Consider the following 14,963-nt stretch of genomic DNA (forward strand, 5'->3'; position numbering starts at 1 on the left):
CATTCTAGGACTCAAAGTCAGGGCTTGTGGGCTCTGGAGCAAGCACCAGCCAGCTCCCCCGTGCAGTGGCAGGCCAGGCATCTTCAAAGGAAGCTCGACCGCCAGCCACCAGGAGCGCCTGAGCCCTCACCCCTGGCCACCCCTCACCTCTGCCCGGAGTCCCTCGAGCTTGGCAGCGCTCTCCTGCAGTTGCCTGGCCAGCTCTGCCACCTTCTTCTCCTCTGACTCCAAAGTTGCCCTTCGGGGTAGGGGGGCACAATTTCAGCTCTATGTGTCAACAGAGGTCAGGGGACCCTGAGGGCCACACACGGAAGGGGTCTGTTTGAGGTAAGAGGGAGGACGTTGGCTCTCTGGAGCACAGACCTTTGCCAGTTGTCACTCTGCTGGTCGGAGAGAGACTGCATATCCAGGGGCCATGGGTCACATTCGGGGTTCAGAAGCACCTGCAGGTAGGGGCTAGAGAAGAGCTCCTCCAGCAGCACCTCGCTCTTCTCCCTGATGTCGCTGAAGTGCTCATCCATGCTGCAAGGCCAGCCCAGAGGGCCCCGCTGTCACAGCCTGGCTCCCCGAGAAGCATTGCTCCAAGAAGCCTGCCCAGACCATGGGAGACCCTGGGCACTCGACCCCCTGCCAGCAGGCAATGTTCTTCTTCCCCAAGGCCCACCCCTCACTCATGCACTAGCTGGGGTGCTCCCCAAGAGGCAAGGGTCCTGCCTGGGCTTGCACCCCCTTAGCCTGTGGCCTGGGACTCAGCATGGAGAGAGCCAGGGTCTAAGGAAGCAGGACCAAGGTGAGGGCCTGTTTGTTGGCCCTTTACCTGGAACAACTGGAACATCCAACTGTAAGGCTCCGGATGGCGTCCAGCAAGTGGTCCATGAAAAGCAGCTGCTTCTGAGCACAGGCACAGCCCTGGGAGGGGGAAGCCACAGGCTCCTTCACTGGTCGAGCCTCAGCCAGGCTGACAGCCAATGTTCCAGGTCTCCCAGCCCCCTGCTCCACTCTGGGGCCCCATGGAAAGGAATGGCCCAGGCAGCTCATGTGACCCTGAGCAAAGCCTTGCTCCTTTCTGGATCTCGGGAGCTGCCACCATCATGTGTTCTCTCTGCCTGGCTCTAGCCACAGAGCTGTTGGGAGAGTCAGATGCAGGGAGGGCCGTGAACATGCTCTGCAAACAACGAAGTGCTGAAGAAACAGAAGGGAAGCTGCTGTTGCTACACACATGACAAGGCGGCTTCTCGGGTGGGCTTGTGGCACAGGGTCAGGGCCTGCTAAAGGCAGAACACAGCCCACAGGGACCTGTTGGAGGCCGCTTCCTTGGGAACACTTCCAGGAAGAGGCTTGGACTTCACCTCAGCTCACCCCCCACCCTGCTCCCAGCTAGCAGACGCCAACTGTCCGAGCACAGTGAGTCATGGACAGAGCCCAGAGGAGAACGAGCCTTGACCCGCATGCGGGCAGCCAGCCAAGCCCCACAGCTTAAACATCCTGTTTCCAGATGGAAGATCTCAGGGCCCCCAAGAAGCAGCTCTAGAGATGGGGCTGACCGAGTCCCCCTGCCCAGAAGGTGGCGGGCATTCCAGCACGGAACACCCAGTCAGGAGCCCAAGGGGAGTCAGTACTTGGCAGCTCCAGAGAGCCTTGGGTGACCAGGTGTTCCAGAAAGTAGGCTGGGCCTTTTCCTTGAAACTTTTAGTTCCTTATCCCCACTGCACTCCCCCTGACCCTCTGACTATTCTGAGGACTGTAGCAGAATAAACTCACTCATACAGCATCACTGGTGACTTAATAAAAACTCCTCCAAGGAGCAACTACATACTAAAAAGTCAGAGTTGAAGGCACAATGCTCAGTCAAAGGGCTGAGAAGCTCCTGGTGGCATTTTGAGCTGGGAGCCCGTCGGTATTGGGAGGAGATCCAGGGAAGGTGTCTTCCTGTGAGCTCCCCGGGTCCACAGGCGTGGCCTATGCAAGGCTTCCCTGGAATGCCACAGCCCAGCCCCACAAAGATCCAAGGGAGTCCTGCCAGGCCTCCCCCAGGTACTCCCAGGCTGGCCTGGAGTGGCTCCCGGCCAGGGCCTCATACCACCTGTCTTCTCTCTGCTCCCCAGGAAAGGACCAGCCCACATCAAGGGCACTGGGGAGCGGTCTACAGAAGGAACCCGTGAAAGCACAGACCTCTCCCTGCTCCTGAGTGGTCCTTCCCCCACTCCAGTCAATCCATCACCAAATCCAGTGGGCTTGACCTAGCCCAGCCATGGACCCCACCTCCTCCACTACCACAGCCACCTAAAGTCTGCATCCATGCTTGTGCTGGAAGTTGCAGTGGCCTGCCAAGGGCTCAGTCATCCATAGCCACAGTCATCTCTTTAATGCTTGTGGAAATCGGCTTGGAGCTTGAGTGGCCAGCCACCCATCACAGCACCCTAAGGCCTCCCCAAGGAGGTGACAAGATAACCCACAGGATGGGAGAAAACAGTTGCCAATCATATATTGGATAAGGGCTCAGTATCCAGAATATGTAAAGAATCCTTACAATACCACAAGAAAGGCAAGCAACCCAATTGAAAAGTGGGCAAAAAATTTGAATAGCCATTTCTCAACCAAAGAATATCAACCAATGGCCAATAAACATGTAAAAAGGTGCTCAACATCATTAGCCATTAGGGAAATGTCCCTCAAAATCACAATGAGGTATCACTGTATACACACAAAGATGACTATTAAGAAAAACAAAAGAAAAAAAGCAAGTGCTGGTGAGGATGCAGAGAAACTAGAACACTGGGGCATTGCTGGTGGCAATTTAAAATGGTGCAGCTGCTATGGAAAATGGTTTGAAGGTTCCTTAGAAAGTTAAACATAGAATTGCCAAGTGATCCAGCAATCCCACTACTAGGTAAATATACGCAGAACTGAAAGCAGGGATGCAAACAGACTCTTGCACACTGATGTTCATGGTGGCATCGTTTACAGTCGCCAAAACATGGCAGCAACCCAAGTGTCTGTCAACCGATGAATGGATAAAATGTGGTACATACATACAATGGAATATTTCAGCTGTAATAAGGAATGAAGCTACGATAGATGCTATCACATGGATGAAACGTGGACACATTTTGTTAAGTGAAATAAGCTGACACAGAAGGACAAATATGTGATTCCGCTTATCTGAAATGTCCAGAATAGGCAGATCCTTAGAGACAACAAGTAGATTTGTGGTTGCCAAGGGCCAGTCAGGTGGGGAGGGGAAAGGGGAGTGACCGTTAATGAATACAGGCTTTCCTTTTGAGGTGATGAAAATGTTCTGGAATTAGATAGTGGTAATGGTTGCACAACTTTGGGGCTATACTGACAACCATTGAACGTTACACTTTAAAAGGGTGAATTTTATGGAATTTCAATTAAATTCTTTTCACACCTTTGCTCTGTGAAAGAGGACACTGTTAGGAGAACAAAAAGGCAAAATGCAGACTAGGAAAAATAACTGCCACACATCTCTCTGACAAATGATTCATATCTAGAATTTATAAAGAATTTTCATGCCTCAACTATTAAGAAAACCATCAAGCCAATTTAAAAAATGGGCAAAAGATTTATCAGATACTTCACCAAGAGGATAAAAGGATGAGAAATAAGCACCAGAGAAGATGTTCACCATTATTAATCACCAAAGAACTGCAAATTAAAACCAGGATGAGATACTGCTACACTCCCAGCAGAATGGCTCAAATAAAAAATCCAGAATGGCTCCAATGAAAAAGGGCTAAAATAGGGTGGTGCAAGGGTAGTGCAGTGGTAAAATTCTTGCCTGCCATGCGGGAGATCTGGGTTTGATTCCCAGACCATGCACCACCAAAAAAAAGGGCTAAAATAATAACCACTCCATGCCGATGGGGATGTGGGACAACTGGAACTCTGACACGTGGCTGGTGGGACTATAAAGTGCTACGGCTGCCCTGGCAATAGGTGGGCATTTTCTGATAGAGCTGAACATAAACGCATGATGTGACCAAGTAATCTGGCTCCTGGGTAGTCCGCCTGGAGTGATACCCATGCAGAAACATGGGCCCGAATGGCCCGGGCAGCTTCATGTGTTGTGTCCCCAAACTGGAAACCACCCAGGTGTCCTTCAGCAGGTGAATGGCCAAACTTACTGTGGTCCACCCAGGCCATGCACTACAATTTAGCAAGAAACTCGGGGGCATCATGCTGAGTGAAAAAGCCACCAGCAAGAGGTCACACAGGGCGTGGCTCCCTGTGTATAACGTTCTTGGAATGACAACTATACGCCCCTCCCTCCCCAAAGTAAAAAAAAGTGTGTGTAAAACCCAGAGAAATCCAAATAAGGGCTGCAGTTTAATAGTACTGTCCCAATGTCAATTTCTTGGTTTTGATGAGTGCACTGTGATGATATAAGTTGTTAGTTCGGGCGGGAGTTGGGTGAAGGGTTTACCCAAACTGCTTTTTCAACTTTTAAAAAGAAAAAGGGAAGAAAAAAAACCCACAAATGTTTATAGCATCTCTATTTATAATCACCAAAACCTGGGAACAGCCCGGCGTCCTTCTGCTCTCCCGGGGGTGAATGCGCGTGTCTACGCCACGGCGTCGCGCTCAGCGATAAAAGGAACAAAGTACCGAGGGGGGCAATGACTCGGCCGCCTCTCCAGGGTGAAAGAAGCCAGTCCCCCGTGGTCACACACCGCCTGCCTCTGTCTCTGCCATTCTGGAAATGAGGAAATGATGGGGATGGAGAGGCCCAGGGATGGGAGGGGGCTGTGGCTAGAAAAGGGCAACGGAGGGGCCTCACGGGGCCAGGCCGGGCTGCGTCCTGCCCGTGGTGGTGGGGACAGAAGTCTGCACTGCCCTGCACGCGCGAGCACGCACACACACGCGCGTGCACATACACACACGCACACACATACACACGTGCGCGCGCGCGCGCGCACACACACACACACACACACACAGTGCTGGTGGAATCTGAAGGCGCCCTGGATGGTACCAAGGTCAGTTCCCTGCTTGTGACAGTGACCTGCGGTTTTGCAAGAGGCTGGGCCCGGGGGGGCTGGGTGAAGGGCGCCCCGAGCCTTCCTGGACATTTCTTTGCAACTCTCTATGGATCTATAATTATTTAAACCTTTTTAAAAAAACTGTAAAGGGTACAGGGTGGCATTTCTTTCCGTGAGAAGGGGAGGGGAAAGGGGAGGGTTACCTTCATAGGGAGATAAAGCACATGGGCCCGGGGTCAGAAGCCTAGGCTTGAGGCCTGGCTCTGCCACCATCTGCCCTTGGGCCAGTGCCAGTTGTCTGTGACCACCCCTGGGAGGTGGAGGTGAGACAAGTATTCCCTGCAGAGGCTGGGTGTGATGGTTACTGGCATGTGAAGTGTTCATCACAGCCCTGGTGTATATGACTTAATCAAGCTGGGAGACACCCTCTGCCCTTGGGCTCTATTAGCTAGAGATTCACACCCACCCACCCACTCCTGCCTGGGAGACTAAGGAACAGGCGGCTGGGACACCTAGAGGAACAGCCTGCCCTGGCATCCAAAGGCCCCGGGGACACGGATTCCTCCCCATTCCTGTCCCACAGCACCAAGGCATCTGGCCCAGGCAGAAAGCTGTACCTCCCAGGCAGACATGGCCCCTCTCTTACCTTTAGGAGCGCCTGGTCATCCGGCCCACACAGCATCAGCTCATGGCCCAGTTTCACCATCTCTGCCCGGATACAAAGCTCCTGTTACTACTGACACTCAGCTGAAGAGAAGATGCCGCTGGACAATGAGGAAGCTCATCACATGCAGGATGCCAGGGCTCTTCCTGGGAGAGCATACTCTTGCTAAATGCTCAGCAGGCCTGGCACCCCCAAGGACCAGCAGGGGCAAGGACGGTGGATGGAAAACACACCCAGATGCCAGGGCTGCCCCTTGCTGTGTGACCTGCATGGAGCCGCTATCCTCTCTGGGAGTCAGTTTCCTCACCTATAATTAAGAGGTTGAACTGAATGCTCTTCCACAGATCCCTTGCTAACTCTGTCTTCTAACCAAAGCTAGCCTGCTGCCCCAGGAGTCAACGGAGGTCAGGGAATCTTTGAAATATGCTGTGTGCTTCCCTTTCAGAGACCTCATGAGACTAAAATGAGAGGAATGAGCACTCACATTTGTCCTGGTCCTCAGGCTTTCCTAAAGCCCTTTCACATCACTAACTCCTTCATCTTGCCGGCACCCTAGGAAGTGGGCAGTAGTTCCATTTTACAGATGGGGAAATTGAGTCCCAGAGCAGTGCAGAGACAACCCCATACCATCTGCCAGGGGGTCCTTGGTACTTTTTGAGCAATGGTGTACTGGATTGAGAAAGGCCAGGACTTTAAGCCAGAAAGCTAGGGACCAGTGCCAGCTAGGCACGTTCTCACCACCACAAAGGCCAGCCAAACAGGCCTGAGAATGCTTTTGTCCACTTCGGAAGGTTTGTGGCAAGAATGAAACAAAGCTGTCATGTGCACATCCTTCGTGAACCTGGAAGCACTGTAAACCTGTTCCGCCCACAGCCCTTCACCAAGTGCTCAGGCCCAAACCCCAAGTCCTCTCTGCCTCCTCTCCTCCTCAGCAAGTCCCATCAGCCCTTCTATCACTGCGCACCAGAGTCTTTCCAGCTCTCCCCACCACCACCTCACCTGCATCACTCCAATAGCTGCCCAGTGCTCTACTTCTGCCCAGACCGCCCTGTTCTCAGCCCAGTGGCCTGAGGGATTCTGTTGCACTCAAGAAAGACGGCATCCTTTCTTGGCTCACAGCTCCCCTCTCACTCACAGTCAAGGCCAGTGTCCTTCCTGTGGTCCATGAGGCACTGCCCGATCCGGCCCCAGTGCCTCTCTGACCTCACCCCTGCCCACTTGCTCGCCACTCTGGTCTAGCCACACTGGCCTCCTTGTCTACCCCAAACATGCAAGGCACGCACCTGGCATGCCATTGTACTTGCTGACCTCACTACCCTTGATGCTATCTCTCCTGCCTGGCTCCCTCCCTCCTTCCACGTCTCTGTTTAAGATAGAGGCATTCCCTAGCTGTCTCACACCACTCGTGGTATTCCTTACTTGGCTCTGTTTATAGCACATCTCACCTCTCAATCTGTTTACCCACTGTCTCTCCCAGCTAGCAGATAAGCTCCAGAAGAACAGCAGTATTCAGTGCTGTGCCTCCAGTACCTCAAATAGTCCAGGACATATAGGAAGTACTCCAGAAAGATCTCTGGAACGAATTTGTGAATGATTCTGATCCCTTCTACTGTTCCTGATTCCTCCTATTTAGATCTACCATCTCCTCTGACCCCTGCCACACTCTCGTGAGGTGGGCTGAGCTGTGGTTATCACTCCCACTTTATGGAGGAGAAACCAAGGCCAGCAATGGTGAGCTCAAGGCTGTGGCTGTGGCCTGAGGCCCAGGGCCAGGGTTAGAGAATAAGGTGCAGCGTGATGCCAGGCTCAGCTGGCCTCTGAGTGACCCTCTCTGTGAGGACAAGGTCTGGCACGATGGCTGTGGGGATAAGGACTGGCCCCTGCCCACTCCCTCTAAGACACGGCGTACTGGCCCCTGGCTCATTCCAGCCCCTAGGACAAGTGTTACCTAGAGAATGAATTTGGCAGCACCAGCTGGGACAGGAATCGGGGCTTTAGAGGCCAGTTCACCCCCCACTCCCAAAAGTGATTGGGCCAACTCAGGGCCATGGAAAATCAGGCCTCTTCAATTCTATCAGCTTCTGTACATAACATTCTAAAGGTGGCGAGTCAGCTACCAACCTAGGGAATGAAAGTCGGCTCACCCTCACTCAGCGTTCACTACCAGGTGAGGGGCAGTTTCTGCCAAGACACAACTGAAAACCAGAGGCTATGGGAAACCCACCGTGGAAAGCCAACTGGCCTGCTCCCAGGGTCACCACACAGGGGATGCCCCATCCAGACAAACGCGACTGGCCAGGCAGAAAGTTAAGCAATGGTTTGGTAAGGAGGTTGTGACTGAGCTCGGAATCACCCGGAGTCTGCTACCTACTCCCAAGTCCACAAGGAAGACCTACCTTGGATCTTCCCCTCAGGCTGTGCCCCATTCAGTGAGCTGAACTGGTCCTGGGAGGAAGGACAGGCCCTGCAGGAGGGGAGCAAAACATATCAGGTCCGAGGGTTAGGGCTGGAGCGTGACCTCACCGGCCTCTCCTTACACATGCTCCAAAGGGCCCATTCACTTTAACAGGGTTAGTTTTATGTTATGTGGGTTTTGCCTCAATAATTTCGTTGTTTATTTTTTTGCATGGGCAGGCACCAGGAATCGAACCTGGGTCTCCAGCATGGAATAATTTGTTTTTAACAAACCAAAATAGGTCAGAAAGTTGACCTCTGCAACGTGAATTTGAAGAGTTAAGTGACAGGTTTTCGCAATTAAGAAAAAAAAAAAAAGAAACTGACGAAGAGGCGAAAGCCAGAATTCCTGAGAGCACTTGGCTTCCCGGCTCTAAGTTGGTTGCTCAGGAGGAAGGGGCTGGCTTTACTTTAAATCGTGGCACAGACCTGTCTGCAGCACGTCAGACCCAGGCCCCCTGGCCCTGGCTCGTGTGCATGGCTCAGCCCCACTCCCACCCCGTGGTGCCCACCTCCTAGCCCTGCCCAAGTGCTCGCAGCCGCCACTGGAATGCAGTCCTCCCCTCACCGCACACAGGGAGCACTTTCTTCCCGTCTGCCCCAAGTGAACCGAGTCAGCTCACTCCAACTCACCCTGCCCAGCCCACTGCAGCCCACAAGTGAGCCCGGCCAACATCATCACCCTCTGCCCCGTGGGTTCTGGATTGAACTGTGACATCCCCCTCCTCCCCTGCCCCCTACAAAGATATGCTGAAGCTCTAACACCCCAGAACCTCAGGACATGCCCTTATTTGGAGATAAGGTTGTTAAATTAAAATCAGGTCATCCTGGGGTAAGATGGCCTTTACTCCAACATAACTGGAAGAAATTGGGATGGACAGACGGGAGAAGGCCATGTGAGGAGCGAGGCAGAGAACACCGTGTATTGCTGGCAAGCCCCCACCAGAAGCTGGGAGAGGCACAGAACCCACTCTTCCCCAGAGACCACAGAGAAAGCCTGGTCCTACCAACACCTTGATTTTGAACTTCTGGCTTCCAGAACCGTGGGAGAATAAATTGCTGGTGTTTGAAGCCACCACACATGGGGCACTTCGTTACAGCCGCCCTAGGAAACTGAGTAAATGTTGATGCTTAGTTCTTTCAATAGGGGACATCTTTTATTTTGTAAAAAGCATCCTTTGGTGAGAGGTCCTGCTAATTTGGGTCACAGTTTAAACAGGTGAGACAGTGACCACAGCAGAGATCAGATTGTACGACTCCCAAAGCCCCAAATATGGACTCTCTGGCTCCTTGCAGACGAGATTTTCTGAGCCCTGGGTGTACAGCTGCTGTGGTCACAGCCCCGGCCCCCACTGGGGATTCTAAGCAATCCCAGCTGTTCATCTTGACGCAGTGAACCCCCACCTTTGACTGCCTCCAACAGACAAACGTTGATTGCAGCCGCTCCTAAGCATGTCACCTTCAGAGGGCAAAATCGTTTCTAGACGTGGACTGCAGGGGCTCCCTGCAATGCCCAGGCCCCTGGAGGGAGGGAAGAGACAGTCCTGGCACTGCACCTCCAGCCCCAGCTCAGCACCTGGCCCCCTGCAGAGGTCCTGGCCATGCTAGGTAGATACTACTGAAGGTCGGGGCCGGGACAGGTCTGAGACCACAACGTGCGTGGCTGGGAAGCAGGCCCAGCAGGGCTGACCGCCGAGCATGGTGGGATAGGGCACGGGGGCTGCAGTGTGGAGAGGGCCGTGAGGCTCACACCTCCTTCCCCAGGCAATGCCACCACACTCCTGTGTCCCAGGCCCCATCTGCCCTGACCAGGCTGGCACCCTGAAATACAGTGGGGCCACCCTGGAGCCTGAGGCCCCGGGACTGCAGCAGAGACGGAGGGCCCTGCTGTCTGCCAGCAGCCCTGCTATCTTTACGCCTTCCTAGGACAACCACCCGCCTGAACACATGGAGCTGGGGAAGAAGATGGATGAAAAGAAGGCAGCTCCTGCAGGTGAGGAACTAGGAGGCTGGCTGCTCCGCACAGCTGTGACAAGGTGGGGCAGGGAAGAAAGCGCTCACTGATCTGCTGGGGTGGATGAAAGCAAGCCGCTTAAATCTGCTAAAACATAAGGACACAAAAACTTGTAATCTTATTCATATCAGAGGTGAAAGTCTCCCTGACAACATAGCGCACGACTTCCAGGGATGAGTCTGGCCCTGGCACTGTGGGATTAACAATGCCTTCCAGACCAAAAGAGGAAAAACAAGTGTAAGAAAATAAGGCATCAGTGGCCAAGAGAGATCAAATCAAATGGAGTCAAGAGGCTGTTCTGGGGGCTACTTCTATGCAAGCTTCAGCTAGATCGTGCCGATCAGCCATGGTTTGCTAAATCCCAACCAACACCACTCTTGTTGACTCTTAAGAACATCTAGGACTCGAACTGAGACTCTATAAAGGTTTCAGGTACTAAGTTTGCTCTCCTGGAACCTATAATTTCTGGAGGTTTCCTAGGTCAGATAAACCCCAAAAACCCAGAGGGACCAGCCTCTCCAAGACTATCAACTGATTACATCCCCCTGTCCTTTAGTGTAGACACCCATTCTCAGCATGAAAAAGTCAGAACAGCATTGCCCAAAGATCCCTTTAGACTGGGAGAGGACCAAAGGAGAAGGAGGTAGAACAGAGAGAACAGGATTTGACAAACGAGTATGACTGCTGAATCACTATATTAATATTCCTTCTACAGTCTGGTGTTTTGGAGCAGCTAGAAGGAAAAAGCTGAGATGGTGGAGTGGTAGCCCATGACAAACTCTGGGATCTGTTCTGTAACTACTTGTTGAAGTGTGCTTTAAAAATTGCTTTTTGTAGAGAAGGGATAATTGGAGATGAAGGGATACAGACTGTACAACGGGACTGGATATAAAAACTCAGAAATGGACAGCACAATACTACCCAATTGTAATGCAATTATGTTAAAACACTGAATGAAGCTGCATGTGAGGTATAGGTTTTTTGTTTTTGTTTTTTTTTGTTTTTTTTCTTTCTATTATTGTTTTAATTCTTATTCTGTTGTCTTTTTATTTCTTTTTCTAAATCGATGCAAATGTACTAAGAAATGATGAATATGCAACTATGTGATGTTATTAAGAATTACTGATTGTACATGTAGATTGGAATGATTTCTAATTGTTTTGTTAATTCTTTTTTTAATAAAAAAAAAATTGCTTTTTGTTTCTTTGCTTTGTACATGTTACATTTTACAATAAAAAATGTGCAGAAAAAAATTCAAGTGACCTTATTCAGAAAAGGCTGCAATCAAAGTTTATTCTATTGATTCAGCAGGGCATAGAGTAGCACCTGATGGTACTGGAGGTCTTGAAAGAAAGCTGAGCTCTTTGGGAGCTAAGGCAGTCCACAGAGCCTTGAATCCAGCAACCCGGGGTTCTGCCTCCTGTGCCGGACGAGGGCAAATGTCCAGCCCATGGGCCACCCAGAGCCGTGATGCCAAGACCCCAGCCAATGTCGGGGGCACCTCCAAGCTTCTGCCAGAGTGGGAGTTGGCAAGGAGACCCTGAACTGGGGTCTAAATGATGAAGAAGCTATATGAAAAGAAAGCAGACATGAAGTTTAGGGGAGAGGAGGACTGAAATCTGCCCAATCCTTTTGAAGTACCAGCTTTGGATCATAAAATGCAATTGTACATAGGAAGTCTTCTTCTTAAGACTCAGTGTCTTATGTTTAGAAAAGTACAGGACGCATTGGGGGATAGGGCTAGAGCCCTCCATCCCTCCTGCCCTGGTCTGAATCTATTATGTACCCCAGAAAAAACTAGACCTATTATGGGTAAGTTCTTTTGATTCAGTTACTTCCATGGAGATGTGACCCACCCAATTCAAGGTGGGTCTTACCCCTTCTACTGGAGCCCTTTATAAAGAGAACAAAAGCAGAAAACACAGACAGGTACAGAGAGCAGAGGGATGAAACCAAGTGAAGGATACAAAGAAAGAAAACACCCCACAAGAAGCTAAGAGAGAAACACCTAGAAGACCAGCAGATGTCACCATGTGCCTTCTCATGTGACAGAGGAACCCCAGATGCAAAGACTTTCCTCCAAAAAGGTATCTTCCTTTTGAAACCTCAATTTGGACATTTTCATGGCCTTAGAACTGTAAATCTATAACTTAATAAATCCCCATTGAAAAGGCCCACTCATTTCTAGTAGGCTGCATTCCAGCAGCCTTAGGAAAGTGAAACACCTCCCTTTCTGGCTAGCCGAGAAATCTGGTTCCCTGCCACCTCTGGCTTCTGCCTGCTCCAGGCCAATCTATGCATCCCTCCTCCCCACAAGAGCCTTTCCAGGATGTGGCTTTGGCCTCACTCCTCCTGGGAGCTCAGCTAAGACCCTTGCATTTGCCTGGGCTACCCCCATTCAGTCTTACCTCCCAGGTACCTGGAATGGGCTCTGTCCTTCCTGGGCAAAAGCGGCTGTCACAGAAGCCATCCACCACTCAAAACAGTCTCCACCTTTTCCCAGGGCTGTTGCAACAGCCTCCACATTGGTCACCCTGCCTCCAGCCTCTTCCCCTCCAAATCCACCCACTGCAGAGCCCGAATTTGCCTTGCAAAAATGCCGAATGAAATTTGTTTCTCCCCTGGCGAAAATCCTCCCATGCTCACCCTGCCTGGAGAACAAAGTTGAATGGCTTTTGTGTGGCTTACAAGTCCCCACATGAGCTGCCCTGAGCTACTACTGGGGCCCGCTCTGCTGCAGCATGGCCCTCCCCTCCTCTCCCACAAACCGATTTCTCACTCCTGTCAACAGGAGCACAGCATCATTGCTTAGACTCTCCCTCATGTCCCACCCATGGGACAGGAATCCCAGCCACCCTCCAAAGGCCCAGATCAAATGCCACCTCCTCCCTGTAAGCACCCACAGCACTGTGGGCCAGAGTGCACAGGCAGGTGTTATTCCTGCACCACTCATCCCCCAACTCCTTGAGAACACCCACTCACATCTGCCAATCATCCCACAGCCATGAAGGAAGTCCCTACTGTGCACGCAGCACCATGCCAGGGCCTGGGGCTGTGCACAGGAGTCCTGCCCAGTGTCTGCCCACCAGCAGCTCCTGGTTCTTAGAGGGCTGAACACAAGGGCAGGCCAAGACAGAACGAACACGTGGAGGACTCTTGGGGAGGGGTGCCCAAGAAAGGTGAACATCTGTGGGAAAGAGGAATATGTTTTGCCTTGGGAACCGGAGAAGTTTTCAAAGGAGACAAAGGGTGCATGAGTGGTTCAGTGGTAAAATGCTCGCTTGCCATGCGGGAGACCTGAGTTCAATTCCCAGCCTATGCACCACCACCACCCTCAAAAAAAGGAGACAAGTGACCTGGATCTCAGGAGACTGTGTAAGGATATGTACAACAGACAGAGACCCGAAGTGTACAGAGCATTTCTGGGGTCCAAGGCGGGTGGCAGGGGGTACACAATATGAGCAAAAGCGAAAGGTGATGAGGGAACAAGTGTGCTGAGGCCTGGCGAAGGGCCGGGGGAGGGGGCTGGAGGGCAGCAGGAGAGGATGTTGGAAAACTGAAAATGCCTCCTCTTTCCAGTGATCCATGCCTCGGACACCAAGTCCAGAGCTGATCCCACAGCAGCCCTGCAGTCTGGCAAGCACCCACCAGCAGGGTGCAGATTGGGTCCTTGGTGCCCCACCCTGAGGCTCACACCCAGGTCCCATCCTCAGCACCAGGAGCCGACAGGCCTGGACCTTCCTCACGGAAGGCTCCCCATACCCATCAACCACTGCCATCTTAGAAAGGCCGCTGGGGATCACACAAAACACATGAGCCAGCCCTCCATGGGAGGCTTTATGGCAGGCAATCAGCTCAGGGGCTTCATCACCAAGAGAGAATGTTTGGGACTGAGTGCAAGGAAACAGTTGGCATGCTGTTCCCAAGGAAAAGGCATTCCACGGGCCTTTCTACATCTTTTCCACCTCCTTTCGGGGGGCATCTCGTCCAACTCCCCTTGCCATCTGAGCTGGCTCTGTTTATGGCACACACCCTGCTGGGCCCTGACCCGGAGGCCTGGGAAATGGGGTCTTGGCACAGTGCCAGCCCACGGGCCTGGGCCAGCACAGGCTGGCAAGAGTTGGTGCTAGTCAAAGGCCACCCAGGGAGCTGGGCCCCAGGCGGGGGACGGGGGGGCCCAGGTCCCGGCCCTGCTCATCACCCCCTTGCCAGCTCTTAAATGCCAAGAAAGCCACTCCAAAGCCAAGCTCAGTCCTTTAGCAAGGTGGCCAAAGGACGAGCCCCAGCACTGCTCGCTGTTAGGGGGGCCCTTCTCACCTCCGATCTGAGCCTGGCTCCTTAGTCAGCACTGCTTCCCTAACCTGCTGCTTTCACAGTGAGCCCAAGATAGGGTTTGGAGGATCTGGGAGAACAGCTACTCGGAAAAATAATGGGAGACCATCTTCCTGGGGTTGGCCGGGGGGCAGGGAGGGGTTATATGGCATCCTATGTACAGGATGCGGGGGAAGAGGAAGAAAGGACAAGATTACCTTATACACATCCACTCCAGGATTTCCAGGCGGTACTTGGAGGGGCTACACAGCAGTTCCTGAATCGTCTTGGGTTCTGAGAGATACAGACCGTCCAGGAAGGGACATTCTAGGTCCTATGCAAAAAAAAAAGTCAGGCCAATTTTAGAAAGCCAGACTTAAGTTGAAACGCCTTTCACCACTGTCCCGTTTGCATTCAGCCCCTCATAGGAGCCTGGGTCTCCACTCCCACCGTGGTTTTTGCCTCGGTGGGTCCCAGTGCGCTCTTGCGCCCACCTTCCCCAGAGCAGGACTCCATG

The 14,963-nt window shown here is 52.3% G+C and overlaps 1 protein-coding gene across 7 annotated transcripts in view; it reads right to left on the reverse strand.

The window, feature by feature from the left end:
* Positions 1-14,963, reverse strand: part of HAUS7 (HAUS augmin like complex subunit 7) — a 30,028-nt gene that overhangs the window by 14,366 nt on the left and 699 nt on the right. For 6 of the 7 annotated variants that reach the window (XM_077146262.1, XM_077146266.1, XM_077146265.1 and 3 more), the window contains exons 2-7: positions 14,665-14,780; positions 8,064-8,131; positions 5,650-5,711; positions 818-909; positions 364-522; positions 148-238 (exon numbers count right to left, since the gene is read on the reverse strand). In XM_077146262.1, the coding sequence (XP_077002377.1) occupies positions 148-238; positions 364-522; positions 818-909; positions 5,650-5,711; positions 8,064-8,131; positions 14,665-14,780 (588 nt within the window). Of the gene's footprint in view, positions 1-147; positions 239-363; positions 523-817; positions 910-4,530; positions 4,613-5,649; positions 5,712-8,063; positions 8,132-14,664; positions 14,781-14,963 lie in introns of those variants that run through there. The other variant, XM_077146269.1, reaches the window with a different exon arrangement.

This window comes from Tamandua tetradactyla, chromosome X (genome assembly GCF_023851605.1).
Source record: "Tamandua tetradactyla isolate mTamTet1 chromosome X, mTamTet1.pri, whole genome shotgun sequence".
Lineage (NCBI taxonomy): Eukaryota > Metazoa > Chordata > Mammalia > Pilosa > Myrmecophagidae > Tamandua > Tamandua tetradactyla.